General features: G+C 41.4%; 1 protein-coding gene across 1 annotated transcript in view; it reads left to right on the forward strand.

Moving 5' to 3' along the window:
• Positions 1–14,447, forward strand: part of rasl10a (RAS-like, family 10, member A) — a 75,297-nt gene extending 60,850 nt beyond the window's left edge. Inside the window, exon 4 of the mRNA XM_062051370.1 lies at positions 8,027–14,447. Coding sequence (XP_061907354.1) covers positions 8,027–8,297 — 271 coding nt within the window. The 3' untranslated portion in view covers positions 8,298–14,447. The remainder of the gene's footprint in view (positions 1–8,026) is intronic.
• Positions 14,448–19,578: the final 5,131 nt, after the last annotated feature.

Here is a 19,578-nt window from a genome sequence, read left to right on the forward strand (position 1 = left end):
TCTCAAAATGAGATCTGTGAGTTGTACCCAAATCTTTGGGTAGCTCTGCAGATAGCCTGCACTCTTCCTGTGACTGTTGCATCTGCAGAGCGGAGCTTTTCCAAGCTCAAATTAATAAAAAACTACTTGAGATCTTCCATGGCTCAAGAAAGACTGAGTGGACTGGCAGTGATTAGTATTAGTAACAATGTCGGCCATCAGATTTCTTACAGTGATGTCATAAAAGACTTTGCCTCCAGGAAGCACAGGTTTTAAGGAGTGGGTGGAGTGGTGTGGATGGTGAAGAACAGAGGAACAAAACTGTGATGTGATGGTCAAATGTGTGAATTAAGGACCTTAATTTAAAGTAGTTTATTTTGATTTTTTCCCCAAAAAATTTTTGCACATCGTTATGTACATTTACATAGTTTTAATATGTAGTAACTTTATATTTGTTTATAAACCGTTATGTTACCTTGTTTCTGGTAACTCTGTTCATTAATATTATTTAAGTATTTGCTTGATATTTAATTTAATTATGTTGTTTTTTGTACAATTGAATTTGTTCCTTTTTATATATATTTAAGTGATTTTATTGTTGCACTTTATTGTTTTTCTTGCACTACGAATTATTTTTGCACATTGCTGTTTCAGGTTTTTGTTACCAAAAATAATAAAGTGAATCAGAATCAGCTTTATTGTCCAGTTATGTTTAACACATGGAATTTAACTTCAGTAGACTGCGCTCTCTTTGTACAAAGTAAACATTAAATATGAACAATTAACTAAAAATATAAACTAGTAATTAAGACTAATATGTACAAGACTGATGAGACAAGATGACACTTTTACTGTAAATACAAAGCTTTATCACTTGGACTGTTCAAGCCCAGGCCACTCTTGTAGCTGAATGTTTTCTACATTTTAAGATTAGGAACCATATGTGGCACTCTGGACATCATTCGTTCATTCATTGGTATTATTTATGTTCTTAACTGGGCCACCCCCATATCTTTATAAATGACATGTCATTTGTAAAGACATGCCAGGCTGAGAATAGGATAATGTAAACAACACTGCCAGAGCCGCAATGAGTTTATAGTAGGTGTGTGAATGATCAACAATCAATATTATTGGCAGAAATAGAGGGCCCCAAAATCAAATTTTGCTTCTGGCCCCATGGAGGCACTGATTGTATTGTAGTTTAACTCAAATAATATTGGACTAATTTCCTCTGTGTATTCAATCAATTTAGCTTTTTTTTACTTGTTTAATGTCATGTGTGTAAAGTAGAGGCACTACATTCATTTAAAGGCCTACTGAAATGAATTTTTTTTATTTAAACGGGGATAGCAGATCTATTCTATGTGTCATACTTGATCATTTCGCGATATTGCCATATTTTTGCTGAAAGGATTTAGTATAGAACAACGACGATAAAGATTGCAACTTTTGGTATCTGATAAAAAAAAGGCTTGCACCTACCGGAAGTAGCGTGACGTAGTCAGTTGAACATATACGCAAAGTTCCCTATTCTTTACAATGATGGCCGCATGAAGTGAGAGAGATTCGGACCGAGAAAGCGACAATTTCCCCATTAATTTGAGCGAGGATGAAAGATTTGTGGATGAGTAAAGTGCAAGTGAAGGACTAGTGGGGAGTTGAAGCTATTCAGATAGGGAAGATGCTGTGAGAGCCGGGGGTGACCTGATATTCAGCTGGGAATGACTACAACAGTAAATAAACACAAGACATATATATACTCTATTAGCCACAACACAACCAGGCTTATATTTAATATGCCACAAATTAATCCTGCATAAAAACACCTGCGTGTTTGTTATGCTAGCTCCTAGCTCCTTTGCTAGCTCCTAGCTCCATAGAACACGCCAATACAATTCAAACACCTGATCAACACACACAATCACTCAGCCCAAAAGACCGTTTACCTAACCCAAGGTTCATAAAGCTTATATATTTTTAAAAAGTTACGTACGTGACGCGCACATACGGTCAAGTTATCGAATGTTTAGCAGCCAAGGCTGCATACTCACGGTACCTGATATTCAGCTGGGAATGACTACAACAGTAAATAAACACAAGACATATATATACTCTATTAGCCACAACACAACCAGGCTTATATTTAATATGCCACAAATTAATCCTGCATAATAACACCTGCGTGTTTGTTATGCTAGCTCCTAGCTCCTCTGCTAGCTCCTAGCTCCATAGAACACGCCAATACAATTCAAACACCTGATCAACACACACAATCACTCAGCCCAAAAGACCGTTCACCTAACCCAAGGTTCATAAAGCTTATATATTTTTAAAAAGTTATGTACGTGACGCGCACGTACGGTACGGTACGTGTTATGCTAGCTCCTAGCTCCTCTGCTAGCTCCTAGCTCCATAGAACACGCCAATACAATTCAAACACATGATCAACACACACAATCACTCAGCCCAAAAGACCGTTCACCTAACCCAAGGTTCATAAAGCTTATATATTTTAAAAAAGTTACGTACATACGCAAAAAAAAGCCAAAGCTGCATACTCACAGTAGCACGTCTGCGTCTTTGTCATCCAAATCAAAGTAATCCTGGTAAGAGTCTGTGTTGTCCCAGTTCTCTACAGGCGTCTGTGTATCCAAATCAAAAGTCCTCCTGGTTAGAGTCTCTGTTATCCGAGTTCTTCCATCTTGACTGCATCTTTCGGGAATGTAAACAAAGAAGCGCCGGCTGTGTACTGTTGTGGCTGACTACGTTCGAAAAATACGTCCATTTCGCACCGACAACTTTCTTCTTTGCTTGCTCGGTTTCCTTCTCCATAATGCAATGAACATGATTGAAACAGATTCACGAACACAGATGTCCAGAATACTGTGGAATTATGAAATGAAAACAGAGCTTTTTCGTATCGGCTTCAATGTGGAAGGCATACCCGTGTTCGCCGGGCTACGTCACACGCATACGTCATCCTCAAGAGGCGTTTCGAACCGGAAGTTTAGCGGCAAATTTAAAATGTCACTTTATAAGTTAACCCGGCCGTATTGGCATGTGTTATAATGTTAAGATTTCATCATTGATATATAAACTATCAGACTGCGTGGTCGGTAGTAGTGGGTTTCAGTAGGCCTTTAAGTAACTTCTTGGATAAATTGTACTTGTAAGAGTACAGTTTTAAGGCAACATACTTTTACTTGAGTATTTTAGTGAAAAAGACACACTACTTCTACTCGGTAACAGACTTGTTGAATTATGTCCTGACTAGTGTTGTCCCGATACCAATATTTTGGTACCAGTACTAAAATTATTTCGATACTTTTTGGTACTTTTCTAAATAAAGGGGACCACAAAAAATTGCATTATTGGCTTTTTTGAACAAAAGATCTTAGGGTACATTAAACATATGTTTCTTATTGCTAGTTTGTCCTTAAATAAAATAGTGAACATACAAGACAACTTGTCTTTTATTAGTAAGTAAACAAACAAAGGCTCCTAATTTAGCTGCTGATATACAGTCGCGATCAAAAGTTGACATACACTTGTTAAGAACATAATGTCATGGCTGTCTTGAGTTTCCAATCATTTCTACAACTCTTGTTTGTTTGTGATAGAGTGATTGGAGCACATACTTGTTGGTCACAATAAACATTCATGAAGTTTGGTTATTTTATGAATTTATTATGGGTCTACTGAAAATGTGACCAAATCTGCTGGGTCAAAAGTATACATACAGTAATGTTAATATTTGGTTACATGTCCCTTGGCAAGTTTCACTGCAATAAGGCGCTTTTGGTAGCCATCCACAAGCTTCTGGCAAGCTTCTGGTTGAATTTTTGACCACTGGTCTTGACAAAATTGGTGCAGTTCAGCTAAATGTGTTGGTTTTCTGACATGGACTTGTTTCTTCAGCATTCTCCACACGTTTAAGTTAGGACTTTGGGAAGGCCATTCTAAAACCTTAATTATAGCCTGATTTAGCCATTCCTTTACGATTTTTGACATGTGTTTGGGGTCATTGTCCTGTTGGAACACCCATCTGCGCCCAAGACCCAACCTCCGGGCTGATGATTTTAGGTTGTCCCGAAGAATTTGGAGGTAATCCTCCTTTTTCCTTCTCCCATTTACTCTCTGTAAAGCACCAGTTTCATTGGCAGCAAAACAGGCCCAGAGCATAATACTACCACCACCATGCTTGACGGTAGGAATTGGTGTTCCTGGTATTAAAGGCCTCACCTTTTCTCCTCCAAACATATTGCTGGGTATTGTGGCCAAACAGCTCAATTTTTGTTTCATCTGACATCACATGGACAAAGATAAGACCTTCTGGAGGAAAGTTCTGTGGTCAGATGAAACAAAAAATCACCTCGCTCAGGTCAGCCTCATCAGCCCACCACGAATGTGGCCTTTTCATGGATGCCTTTCGCGCTATCAGCAGCAATGCCCAGGATCCGGGCATGGACTTTCACGGCTGCTGGCTTTGTGGCCCTTCTGTGGTCGCTCGCCTTGACAACTGCAGCGATGTTCAACGCGTCACTGCCACCTGACTCTCCCTTGCTGGCTGCGGGGACGCAGGGCTGGGCGACTTGCCTCCACTCTCCCGTGACTTTGAACATTGTTTTTATTTTTTCTTTGGGATGTCTACGATCCGTCCCTATAGGTGGGGTACTGTGACGATCTGTCACATCAAGTCTTTTATGTTTCCTTAGTTGGTGTTTATTTCCTGTGTAGCGCTCTTATTTTTGGTTCGTTTTCCTGTATGTCTCCCTGAGCGCTCTTTCACGTCACTTGCCGCTGATTGGCGGCCTGGACACACCTGGTAGTGGTTGTCAATCAGCTGGCTTCTATAAATTCCTGCCTCGCCTGTTCGTCAGGGCTCGAGGATTATTCTGTGTTAAATGTCACATACTGTCTGAATCTCCTTATATGCTGTTTATGGTTTTCATGCACTTCCCTGTTGCACCTCGTGCCATTTTGTGGCCATTAAAAGACTCTTACCTGTACGTCGTCCTCCTGTCTCCCGCATCTTGGGGTCACAACTACCACAGCTGTGCGAGTCCGTGACAAGAAAATGTTCAAGTGCATCGAAGGTAGAAAAAAAGAAACAGAGATTTACTTAATAAATAATAAGGAAGTGTTGAATGCCGGCTTAATTCAGACTCCCGAACAAAGTATGAAAGAGAATGAAGCAGGTATTACAAATTACAAGGAGAATAATAAAGCGTACACAAACCTATTCACGCAGCATTTCCAAACTGATTAACAATAACTCTGTATTCCACACAACTGGCAAGATAGTCCAGAAAAATAGCAGAACAGTATATTTTTCTTCGAATTTAAAAATTCCTTACATCAATCCACAGAGCCTTATGAATGAACTCCAAGACATTCAAAAGTTTTGTTTTCATGATTCTCAGTTGGTGTAAGCCATAGACACCTAATGTGACATCATATAGGTCAACCAGAAAATAAATTAATTAACCGCGCTAAAAGGAACTCAGCGCCCCCCAGTGTACGAGAGGCACATGGCGTATGACCAATAGTCGCATTTGAGAGTGTGCATGGACACTTGGACTTCACACATAGGTGTGAAAATACAAAAAAACTAACTATTTGAGAAATCAACGTAGTGACTGATCCCAATACTAAAAAAATGGGTTACAAACGCTCCTAATTTGGCTGCTGATGTACGCCGCGACATATATAACACATATAAGGACAGACCTGTCCCTGGTTGCCAATCAGGTTGCTTCTTACACCTGCCCTGTTCCTTTGTAAAGGGCTGGATCATCAATGTTTATTCGCTACGCTAACTCAACAGCCGTTAGTTTTGTGTGCACGAGTTCCATTTTAACTTAATAAAACCATTGTACTTGCACCCTGTCCCTGCATCCTGGGGTCACGCCAATAACGACAAGCCATAACACCGTTTGTGCAAAGTAAGACAAATACTACAATGTAAGTTATAGAAAATGTATTATATTAATTTTTTTAAAATTTTGTCTAAATAAAATAGTCATTTAAATATTTTTGACCGATAAAATGAAATGTTTTACTATCAACAAATAAGACAGGTTAGTCTACAAATAGGAATCCAATCAAATAAGGCTATACTGCACAGCTGCAGTATACAATTTAGAAAGCCGCACATTTCGATATGGCACAAACATCCGTCTAACAACAAAGTATGAACATCTGGGCTCTTACAAACAGTGAAACTATAAACTATTTTTAGCTGGGCAGTTTGTTCCAATACTGCCGGTCACTTCTTTTTATTTTGCTGCATAAACACTGTGTGTGATCCTTCCTGAGGTGTGAAATTAGATTAAAAGTATGGAAGGAAGATGCCTTATTCCCACCCCGCATAACCAGCACTTTATAGCCCTAGCAACTTGCACATTTACAATCCGTAGCCGGAAAGTGGGAACAATTCCAGACTGTGGAAAAACTATAAGGCCAAGTCGTTTAACCCCTTAAACGAATAATTATTTAGCCTAAGCCCCGCTTCAGCCACACTAAACCAGTGTTTAAGGTCCCCCTCCTCGGACAAATTTTACACGGGTAAGTGTGCCGTGTATTTCTTGAATCTCCGGCACTTAGCTTTGTATGGACTCATTGATCATTTACAAACTGAGTTCGGAGAGGAAGTGACCCCAGAAAGTCCGCACCCCACACAGGAAGTGATGTCAGAAAGAACGCGCCACAGCCAGCTTCATCATAAAGCGGTTTCGTAACTCGGAGCTAACCACTGGAAATATGGAGGCGAGTCATCCAGACATGCCCGTGTTTCTCCTTCTTGTACATGTACAGACGCTTGTGGAAATCACACATGAATACCTTATGAGAAAGCGATTGCAGCTATTTCGGATACAACACTTCTTAGACGGCAAGAGAACTTTCCAATGTCGAGGTCAGCTGTGATTCTACTTAGCAAAAAACTTTGTCCATTTGTCGAAGGAGAGTCAACGAGAATGCGGGCTCCCGTGGATGTGATAAAAAAGGTAGCGTGTGCTTTGTATTACCTGGCCGTCGAGGGAAAACTACGGAAAACAGTGAATGCATTTGGACTGGCAAAGCAGACTGTATCAGTTATTGTCCGCCATGTATGTCGCGGACTCAACGTCTAGGTCCAGAGTATATAAAGTCACCAAAAAGGAATGGACAATGAAGGTGAAGGCAAAAGAGTGAGGAGTGTCCTGACCAGATATCTAGATCCCTAGATTGATTGTTGTAAAATGTTCTTTATCACATTGTTTACGTGTCTAATAAAGATTTGATTAATTTATTATGTCTCAGGTGTGATTCACTACAACAGGGCCCCACAGCACACTGGATTCCAGTTAATTGAAATACCACAACACTGGATATTGTTCGGATAAGTTAAATTTAAGAACTTGCACACAAAGCAACACTGGAGGTGACTATGACGTGTGCATTTTCCGCGCATGCGTACTAGGTCGCTTTGCGCCGCCGGACGAAGGGGTGTGGGGGTCTTAAACGGTGGCATTGTTGTGTGTGGACACGGATACGGTTAGGTGTGATTTACCCTGGATAACCTTATCCGGCTTAGTGTAAACGGGGCCTAAGCCAGCAAGCACATTGTTGCTTTGATGAGGTCATCATTTACGGTAGGACCGCAGTAAGTAACACCGTACCCGATATAATTGGCGGAACAAACAATGCCGACATGATCCATTATCTCAGGGGTATCGAACTTGTTTTCAATTAAGTTATCGCAGTTGATGGCCAGGAAATGACGTTTACATGAAAGCTGTGCTTTCCAAACACACATCTCCACTCACTAATTTATTACATGTCAAATATCTTTTCACACTCCAAAGTGCTTGCAAGCAGTACTAGTACACGGCAGTGCTGGGAGCCCCGCCCTTGAGTCCATGCATGAGCTCTAATCCTCCAATCCGCCCCCTCACACCTCAGGAGGAAAGCTGCGAATAGATGATCTTCTTGCGCCGCACAAGCAGCCAGCAGCACCACACATGCTAACACGTGTTTGTGTGTGTGTGTGGACATTTTGCAGGGAAGGCAGCAGCAGCGAAGTGCCCATCCTGGTGGTGGGCAACAAACGGGATCTGCAGCGTCAGCGCTTCATGCCTCGCAGGGCCGTGTCGGTCCTGGTCAAGAAGACCTGGAAGTGCGGCTACGTGGAATGCTCGGCCAAGTACAACTGGCACGTGGTCCTGCTCTTCAAAGAGCTGCTGGGCATCGCCGTGGCTCGGGGCCTGCGCCAGAATCACACCTCTATCCGTCTGCAGGGGGCGCTGCAGAGGAACCGCTGCACTGTCATGTAACCCTGGGTCGGGGTGGGGGAGGGGCAAAGGACTTCTTCTTGATCTAAATGGCTGGAAACAAAATACCCCGTGGCCTCCTGCTTTACTGAGCTTGATTTTTTTTCATAACGAGATTTATCCCGAGCTGCGCCGTACACGATGTCCCTCATGACCACTAGCCGGTCCTGGCATTGCATCGAGAAACCGACTGGAGGGGAAGCAGTTTTTGTGTGAGACTCAAAACGGAGAGGCAGCAATATTTGTTGAGTCTTCCTTTGGATTGCGTCCTATTCAGCGAGGAGACAACTGAACAAAAAAGAGATCATTGCAAGTTGACGTTTCTAGATCGAGGTCCTTTTTTTCTTTCCTGTCCACACTGCCCCCATGAAGAGGTTTCTTTAGACCAGGGCTGTTCAACTAAATCCTTCAAAGGGCCACTTTTTCAAAAAGCTTAAGACCTGATTTCTCCCGGCACTATTTTGAGAACCAGCATTCTCTGCAGTGGACATTTGTTTTTGTGAGCGTTACAAATTTCGGGAAAAAAAAAATACAAAAGTCCACTGCAGTGGACACTCTGTCTCTTCAGGATGCGCCGCTTTTTGGACGGTCTTATTTACGTGTCCCCTCTTCAACAGCGTCTTCTCCCCGTCATCTTTGTTGTACCGGTGGTTTTTAGCGCTTCCATAGTGAGTCTATTGACAGATATAAGTTAGAACTGTACACTATTTTATATTAGAAATGGCAACAGCGAAGAATGAGTGCCCCACAACAAGAGGATAGAGAAAAAGAAGGAGCTCATTGACAACGTCGTCGGCACGGACTACAATGGCGGACGTGCGCAAACTTTTGGGACTTGTGCAGATCCCAAATACAATATAATCAGCAGGTACAATTAAGTAAAAAAGTTGTTTTTGCATAATAAGTCGAGACAAAACGCCAGATAATGCCTTCTAATAGGTGCCATTTTGGGGTCCTTATACACACACCATAACAATACCCGTATGTTGAAGCACAGTGCGTCTGACTACTGTAGTCGTCCATCAAGCTGCTTCCTAGCTTACCAAAGTCGTGGTAAAACATTTTGACGGATTTTTGAGCGACGTGTGTAATGTTCTATATTCCCAATGAAACATCAAAGTTTTGGTCTTATTGAATAGAGCCAACCTGCTGTCCACATGTATCCCCTATGTGTGACTGCCATCTACTGGTCACACTTGTCATTACACCATGTACCAAATAAAATTCCTTCGAGGTCGGTAAACACAACCAGAATATTTAGGGCACCATGTTATGAGGTGCACTGTCGATTTTTGAGAAAATGAAATTATTTTTAAGTGTGCCTTATAGTCCGAAAAATACGGTACTTAAATTCTGACAGGAAAAAAAATTTAATGCATGCAAATGCAGTACTTAACTCAATATTATTTGATACAACAAGCAATTTCAAGCTTTATTTTTTTGTCATTTTAACCCTTTTCAAATTTAATTCTACACTAGCTAAACTAAAATATCTGCTCACTTTCCTTTCTAATTCCAAAACAAGTCTTCCATCAGTTTGTTGGTACATGATAATAATAATAATAACAATAATCAAATCAAAGGGCAATTTTGTAAGAAAAAATCAGCCCCTCCAGGATTTTGCGCGCTTCTTTGTGAACAGCGTGACCTAAAATGCCATATTTTGCTGCAGTTCTAAAAAGTATAGGGATTAGGCTAAAATTACTTCTTTTTTTTCTGTCAGAATCTAAGTACCGTATTTTTCTGACTATAAGGCACACTTAAAAGTCATTTCATTTTCTCAAAAATAAGGTGCACTGTCGATTTTTGAGAAAAATGAAATGATTTGTAAGTGTGCCTTATAGTCAGAAAAATACGGTACTTAAATTCTGACAGAAAAAAAAATGTAATGCATGCAAATGCAGTTCTTAACTCAATATTGTTTGATACAACAAGCAATTTCAAGCTTTATTTTTTTGTCATTGAAACCCTTTTCAAATTATATTCTACACTAGCTAAACTAAAATATCTGCTCACTTTCCTCTCCAATTCCAAAGTAAGTCTTCCATCAGTTTGTTGGTACATAATAATAATAATAATAATGAAATCAAAGGGCAATTTTGTAAGAAAAAATCAGCCCCTACAGGATTTTGCGCGCTCTTTTGTGAACGGTGTGACCTAAAATGCCATATTTGGCTGCAGTTCTAAAAAGTGCAGGGATTAGGCTAAAATGCGAGGCCGACTAATAATTTGCTGAGATTGGTTGAATTGGTGTGAATTGGCGCAATCACAATATTGCATAATCCTGGAGGGACTGGCTGATATGAAGCGGCCCTCTGAGTGCTTACGTGACTGCGACGTGGCCCACGATGAAAATAAAATGAAATGAGTTTGACACCCCTGAGGAGGTTATAATGTCAAAATGCCAATATGCTTATAATGATCTAACTTCCTCTATACAGGACACGCTAGTGTTTTTATTATATTTGATTTAGGGATGTTCCGATCAGGGATTCAAGCTGCCGATTCCGATTATCCATGCATTAGATCGACCGATACCGATAAGATGTATTAACTGTAATTTTTCCAATTTAGACATGGTAAGTGCTACTGATAGGCTAACAACATCAGCACAATATTCAAACGAGTTCCATTATATAAAGGGTGGCGTGGCTCAGATGGTAGAGCTGCCGTCCAGCACCTTGAGGGTTCCTGGTTCGAATCCAGCTTCCCCAGCAGCAACGGCTTCCGTCAATTCCCAGACCTTGCCTCCCATTGTCTGAATGTGAATGAACGTCAGTCTCCTCCAGGGCAGCCGTGGCTACAAATGTAGCTTACCACCATCAAGGTGTGAATGAACGATGGGTCCTCAGTTCTCACTGTAAAGCACTTTGTCTAGAAAAGCTCGGTATAAATCCATTATTGTTATTCTCTTATTGCATACAATTGTTTGAGCAAAACAAAGTCATTAGTACACAACGACTAAACCTACCGTGCTATCTACTAATCACTTAAATCATTTATGTCCTTCAAGTCCTACTGTGTCCAGGGACTTACTTTCTTACATTTGTAAACATTAACAAAATCAATTAAAAAACATTATTTTGAGAAAATAAAATAAATATCGATGATATACTTATATTACCTTTGGTGTCGACACCGCCAATTTATGATCAATCCACTCTCCTCTTATATGTACTGACTGTGACAATACTGACACACCAACAGTTTTCGTATTATCCTCTCTCTAGACTCATATTAATCTACTTATTTCCTGTTAATAACTGTTTACTTTCTACTTCTTAAACTTAGTGCTTATTTCTTCTGTTGTTTCTAGCTAGCTTAGTGGCTAATTTAGCGCTTAGCTTAGCTATTAGCATGCCTGCTCCTGGCTTGCTCACGGTGTGTACCTAAGATATGAAGAAAATCTGTTTATTTGCCGTAATGGCGGTGGTTATCATTAACTTAGGGGAGCGGCTCCACACTGTGGATGGAGATACATAATTAGCTGCTCGCGACTTGTCAGCCGGGGGACTAAAAATAAATACAATTTTAGCCAGAGGGGATTGGCGTTTGTGATCGGCACATCACTGTTTTGATTTGCTTTTGCTGAATTTTTGGATTGAACTCGGTGGCCGGTTATGGGAGAGTTAGGGTTTGTCTCAAGAAATATTGGTTTTAGGTCAGAGTGACCCGATGGCATTCCTGGACCAGAATTGAACCAGCCTGTGGCCTGTTGAATAGCCCTGGTTTAGGCTAAAAGTGTCGTATAGCTGTCTTGCAGCGTAAAAACGCTGCTGCAGTCCCTTATCATGATGTACTTGTAGGGCCAACACACCCCAACCCATCCCTTTTTATCACACACACACACACACACACACACACACACACACACACACACACACACACACACACACACACACACACACACACACACACACACACACCCTCAGTGGCGGTTGAATACAATAACGCAAGGGACCGGCGGGAGGCTGCAGAACCTGAAATGAGGCGCTGCATGTGGGTTTTGTACAGTGTGTGTGTGTATGTGTGAGTATGTGTGAGTGTGTGTGTGTTCTTGTATTTCCACCCTTCTTGAGACATCAACAAGGAAAAGTGCCTTCCATATGATATGTCAAGTTAGGACATAAATCATGGTTCCAATACGGAAAACCATTGCATCTAATCGAGAGCCAAATACTATAGTCTGTGAACATTGCTCCAAAGTCAGGATTTTTTTGTTGATTTAATGTGCATACAAAAGTTAACATTGACAGGTGCAAAGGCAGCAATATGTGACAAAACATGACGGCAGCTAAAGAAGGACTATAGTGGCCATTAACAGTTAGCTTCTACAGCTGTGTTGCCCAAAGTGCGGCACCGGGGCCATCTGTGGTCCGTGACTCGTTTGTCATCGGCCTTAAGTACATTACAAAAAACAAAAATATAGAGATCTCATTTGCACCCCTGGTGGTGAAATCTATCAAAATTAGGGTGGTCCCAAAAAGGAGGTATTTTTCAAATTGATTGTGTGTTGGGTTTAAAAGTGTTCCCCCTCTGGTCAACATATGAAATAACAAGTGTGTGTAAAAAATTGTAAGTGCTCCCCCACTGACCAACATATAAATAACAAGTGTGTGTAAGAAATTAAAATGTGCCCCCTTTGGCCAGAATTAATTTAAAAAAATAAAAAATATATGTATATAGAGACATACTGTAATAACATGAAGAAAATAATGAAGATTAGAAACCAATTACAAACAAAAAATTCAAAAATACAAATAATTAACTAAAAGCAGTCTTTTTCTCACAATGTGTCGACTTTTTTCTTATAAAATTGGGAACAATTTCTCACATTCTTTCTGTTTCTGTAATATTGCAATATTTTCTCGTAAAATTATTACTTTTTAATGCAAAATGGTGACATTTGTCATATAAATGATTCCCGGGCGTGGCCACCGCCGCTGCTCACTGCTCCCCTCACCTCCCAGGTGGTGATCAAGGGTGATGGGTCAAATGCAGAGAATAATTTCGCCACACCTAGTGTGCGTGTGACAATCATTGGTACTTTAACTTTAACTTAAAAATTCTGACTTTTATCCCAATATTGCCAATTTTTTGGTTGTTGCGTAAAATTATGACTTTTGTCATAACTTTGCCAAGTAAAATTCCGATTATTATTATAATATTCTAACGTTTTCTTATACAATTGTGAGTTTTGTAGAGTAAAAATACGACTCTTTTCATTAAATTGCCAAGATTTTAAGCTTTTCTCGTAAAATTGCGACTGTCATTGAGTAAAATTCCAAATTTAGTCATGATATTGCACAAATGTTCCGTTTTTATTGTAAAATTTTGACTTGCGTTGAGTAAAATGACGACTTTTACTACAACACTAGAGGTAGGCATTTTTCGGAGGTCTCAAGAAGGTAACAAATACAAGAGTGTGTGTGTGTGTGTGTGTGTGTGCGCGTGTGCGTGCGTGTGTGAGTGTGTGTATGTGTGTGTGTGTGTGTGTGTGTGTGTGAAGCAGACAGAGGCAGGCTTGATCACTGACATTCAAACAAAGGACAGAAAGAGCAAAATGAGTGACAGATGTTGGAAGGAGCAATAATTCCCCCAGAGGTGCCGAGCCACCGCTGGGTTATGATAAAAATGCCACCCAAACATTCAAACCCAGTCATTCCAACTTTAAAATGCTGCAGCAGACTTCAACCAAACAAACCCGCACGTGTGCTGCAGACACACAGAACCTTAATAAAGCTTTTCTGAGCAGGATCACAAAGGTCATCATGTGAGATCTGCGGCCGCACAAAATAGACGACTCGAGAGGGATTTATAGGATAATTACCTTGCATGCTGTGGTTGGTACTAGCTCCAACAGGTCAGGTTTTAATTGCACTGATGTGAAAATGTGATATTGTGACTGTTTTGTAACACGTGCTTTTTTCTGACGCCGCAGAGTGGAGTGAATGTGGTGGTTTTACACTGGCATGTGAGGAGCACACGCTTCAAGATGTAGTGTTCACCCTTCTAGATGACATCTAGATGGCTGTTTTAGTAGTTTTGGTTTTCTATAGATATATAAATAGTAAAAAGATGTAGCAGCAACCAAGTGTAGCATGATCAGATTGTCTGTGTTTCCAAATAAAAAGGGCTACAGTTTTTTTTTTTTATCAGACTTGTATTTATTTTCCTGTGCTAGTATTGTATTGTTTTGAAATGTGATGGATTAAATGCATTTGGGAACAGTAACCTTACGTTGACTTCTCAATGCCTCTCATTTGTTATGACAATACTGCCATCTGGTGGTAGAGCAACGTTATTAGTGGGCCCTAATTGGATTTGGAATGTAATCCTGCTGTTTGTTATATCACTCGATTTTTAGCACAGGTCATTAATTTTAGTAGGTAGTGTGCAAACTGGTGTACAGTCTCTTTTTGCAGTGATTATGGTCGATCCTTTACTAGTTTTTACAGATATTAAAATATACTACCACTAAAAAATATCAAAGCAAAACTATTGTTTTTGCTTCCATCTTTCAAGGAGTTGTTCTTTGAAGATCCAAAACAGTTTCAATGTATACAAAAAGTCTGTTTTTCTCAAATAGCTTTGACTAATCGGTTACTAAATCTAAAGCGCGCCCCAGACCGGCGGCAGCGAACAGCTGCAATCAATCGCCGGCAATCTGCACACCTGGAGCTGATGATCAGACCTGCCTTCAAAAGCCTGCGCAACCTGCAATCCCTCGCCGGAACATAACCTTCTGTTTGCGTACAGTAAGCGATCTACTTGCTTGATGCAATCTTGCTCTCTCTGTGTATTTCTCTTCCGCCGTCATTTTTTGATTGTCTCCTGTCATCCTTGTCGATCCTACTGCAGACCTCCGTTACCGCGTTGACGTTGCTGTGTGTCTCGTCATTCCTTGTTCCCCCCCTGCTTACCAGACTGCCTCTTGGATTTCGACCCCTCGCTTTGGACACGGACCTGTTGACGCCCCGCTTAGCCCCAGACTTCCTGCTCGCCTCACGACCTCCGAGCTCTGCCTTGTCCTCTTAATCTTCCACCTCTCACTCATCACTTCTGGTAAACACTCAGCATTTAATTCCTACACATATTCTTACACCATACACCCCTTTGGGTTTTGTCACACTCCATTCCTTTGTTGTTTAATTAAATTATATTGTTAATCACTTATTATATTATATTGTGTGTATACATATACAGTATATAATAAATACAGAGCAATATTGCCCCTTTGTGGTTCTGTGCTGTCACAACTCCCTCTTCCAACCATAACAGCTTTTCCGTTTCCAAAATAATCCATCCACCTCACAGATGTGGTATATAGCCATGCTGATTAGACTGCAGGATTATTACATAGATGGTCACTCTTAAACAGCCGCTTGTAAATGTGCCATTTTACTGCATTGGGGGCACTGAGGGGGTCAGAAATCCACCATTTGAATTCAGATGCGACACGTCTCCTTTGCATTTTTGATCAGGTTGTGGAATGTTAGTCCACTCCTCTTCAAAGACTTAGCGAAGTTAGTGAATAAACATCAATCAATCAATCAATGTTTATTTATATGGCCCTAAATCACAAGTGTCTCAAAGGGCTGCACAAGCCACAACGACATCCTCGGTACAGAGCCCACATACACGGGCAAGGAAAAACTCACCCCAGTGGGACGTCGGTGTGAATGACTATGAGAAACCTTGGAGAGGACCGCATATGTGGGTAACCCCCCCCCCCCCCCCCCCCCCCCTCTAGGGGAGACCGAAAGCAATGGATGTCGAGTGGGTCTGACATAATATTGTGAAACAAACATGCTCAATGGGTGACATTTTTGGTGATGGACATGAAAGAACCAAAGTGTTTTCAGCTTCCAGGAATTGTGCACAGATCACTGCAACATGAGGCTGTGTATTATCGGGCTGCAAAATTTGGCTGTGCATTACCATGTTACAACATGGGGTTGTGCATGATCATGTTTCAACATGGGGCTGTACATTATCATGCAGCACCATGGGGCCGTGCATTATCCTGTTACAACACAAGACCGTGCATTATCATGTTACAACATGAGGTTGCGTATTATCTTGCGGCAACATGGGGCTGTACATCATCATGTTACAACATGGGGCTGTGCATAATCATGTCAATAGATGGGGCTGTAAAATATCATGCAGCACAATGGGGCCGTGACTTGTCATGTTGCAATCTGAGGCCGTGCATTATCATTCTGCAACATGCGGCTGTGCATTATCATGCAGCACCATGGGGCCGTGTATTATCCTGTTACAACACGAGGCCGTGCATTATCATGTTACAACATGAAGTTGCATATTATCTTTCTGCAACATGGGGCTGTACATCATCATGTTACAACATGGGGCTGTGCATAATCATGTTTATAGATGGGGCTGTACAATATCATGCAGCATAATGGGGCCGCGCCTTATCCTGTTACAACCTTAGGCCGTGCATTATCATTCTGCAACATGCGGCTGTGAATTATCATGCAGCACCATGGGGCCATGCATCATCTTGTTACAACACGAGGCAGTGCATTAACATGTTACAACATGAGGTTGTGTATTACTATGCTGCAACATGGGGCTGTAAATCATCATGTTACAACATGGGGCTGTACTATATCATGCAGCAAAATGGGGCCGTGCCTTATCCTGTTACAACCTGAGGTCGTGCATTACCATTCTGCAACGTGCGGCTGTGCATTATCATGCAGCATCATGGGGTTGTGCATTATCATGTTACAAGATGAGGCTGTGCATTCATGCTGCAACCTGGGGCAATGCAATATTATGTTACAATGTGGGGCTACATATTATCATGCAGCTACATGCGGCTGTGCCTTATTATGTTGCAATGGCGTCAGCCTCTCTGCATTCATAATGCCATCAACAAAATGAACCTGTGTTCGTTGTGTTCATAACATACCCCATACCATAACTCCACCGACACCATGGGCCCCTCCTGCCATCATTGAACTGCTTACCCACATGATGCCATATATATTATATTTAACTACTTTGGTTTGGGGGCCACGTTTCCAGAAAGCTAGAGACTGAGGGTCTGCTGTAAGGACCTTTTGCAAAAAAGCTAGTCAAAGATCATCTCTATGACATTACTGTGGTGCTTTGAGGGATCTTCTGCAAAAATGTGAGTCTTTCACAAGTGTTTTGAACTCACAGTCTACCAAAATCAAATGAAAAAGAGAGGACACAAAATGGAACCTTGAGGAACACCACTAGTATAACTAAAGACGTTGAACAAATGACTACTGACTGCATGTGAAGTTGACAAGTTGGTTAGTTACATGAATCACATTATGAAAAAAATGTGTAAGTGTCAAACAGGAGTGAACTTAAAGGGGTGCCTGACAAACGCCTCAGCATCTTGAGGAGACGTTTGGGGCCCCTGAGGAACACGCTAAGTCCACCCCTGTGCAGTTGCAGTCAAAATTATTGCACACTCATTGTACATTTTGTTTATTTGTATAGAGTTTGTAAACTCACATTTTTCCCCCAAAATGGCACTGCTGTATTGGCTGCTGGTTGCAGGAGCTCTGTGCTCTTATGTGTCCTTTGTGTTCTTGATGTTTCCCTCTTGTTTTCATGTGTTTTTTTACCTTTAGTCCGGGCCCCTTCGGGACTGCGCAACAAGGGATGGAACTTTTGTGATTTTTTTTTTGGGTGGACTTTTAGATCTGCCTTTTGGCCATGGCCGTGTTTGCACCGGATACCAGCTGTTGGCTCTCTGCCAAAACAGAGTCCGCAGGGAGAGAGCGGAGGAAATGGAGAAAGCGGTGAGCGTCCAGATGGACGAGCTTCACGGAGCCCTGGCTGCATGTATCGGACACTTCGGACTCCTTGGACGGATTCTCGCTCATCCGCGCGAACCGGACATTGGCCGAGAGCTAGTGAGAGTCTGCTCTCTTGGTTCCTTTGTTGGGTCTGTTCCTGTCTCTGGCCGTGCTGCCCTCCGCCCCAGCAGACAATGGCGTGGAGCGCCGCAAAGGCCACCGTGGTGTATGCGGGTGTGGAGATGGTGTTTAGGTTATGTTGTCTATGCACGGTGCAATCGGATCCACGCAATATGTATTATTTATTGCTCATTTTCTGTTTTCACATTTTGTTTGACTTTGTCGCTGTATGTAGAAATGACACCGTTGGGATGGCAGCTGTGCTCTTTTTTAATGTCCTTTATGTTAAATCTTATTTTCATGTGTTTTTTACTTACCCACGTATGCGGTCCTCTCCAAGGTTTCTCATAGTCATTCACATTGACGTCCCACTGGGGTGAGTTTTCCTTGCCCGTATGTGGGCTCTGTACCGAGGATGTCGTTGTGGCTTGTACAGCCCTTTGAGACACTTGTGATTTAGGGCTATATAAATAAACATTGATTGATTGATTGACTTTATATTTTGTGGACTTGTATCTGCACTGCAACCACATAATTTCCCCATTGTGTGATGAATAAAGTCCATCCTATATTAAACCAACAAAATATATCAAAAAAAATTCTATAGAAATAGCTGAACACAGCTACTGTTTTTCAAAGTGTCTATCTGTTGAAATGCTGTACATTTGGAAAATAAATTATATACAACTGTGTTACACATACCACTAGTGCAGGGGTCGGCAACCCAAACTGACATTTATTGACGAATGATATTTACCTGCTCAGTGGCCTTGTGGTTAGAGTGTCCGCCCTGAGATCGGTAGGTCGGGAGTTCATACCAAAGACTATAAAAATGGGACCCATTACCTCCCTGCTTGGCACTCAGCATCAAAGGTTGGAATTGGGGGATAAATCACCAAAATGATTACCGAGCGCGGCCACCGCTGCTGCTCACTGCTCCCCTCACCTCCCAGGGGGTGGAACAAGGGGATGGGTCAAATGCAGAGAGTAATTTCACCACACCTAGTGTGTGTGTGTGTGTGTAACAATCATTGGTACTTTAACTTTAACTTAACATATATGGTTTTGTACACCAAAATTAATCTATTTATTATTCAACTTCTTCTTCTTCCCCAGATGTTGGCGCACACTACCTTCCACATTTTTCACCCGATTCACACCATTCCAACTTCAAACTGTTCAGCCTATTCAGGAATCACAGGCTTTCACTTGACAAATTCCAAAAATTCCCAGATTTCCCAGAATTCCAGGTTTTCCGGGACATTTTTCCTATTCAAAATGAATTGGCCATTTTTTTGAAACTTCCACCATTTCTAAATGTTTCAACCGATTCAAACCATTCCATGTTCAACACA

This window comes from Entelurus aequoreus, linkage group LG06 (genome assembly GCF_033978785.1).
Source record: "Entelurus aequoreus isolate RoL-2023_Sb linkage group LG06, RoL_Eaeq_v1.1, whole genome shotgun sequence".
Taxonomy (NCBI): Eukaryota; Metazoa; Chordata; class Actinopteri; order Syngnathiformes; family Syngnathidae; genus Entelurus; species Entelurus aequoreus.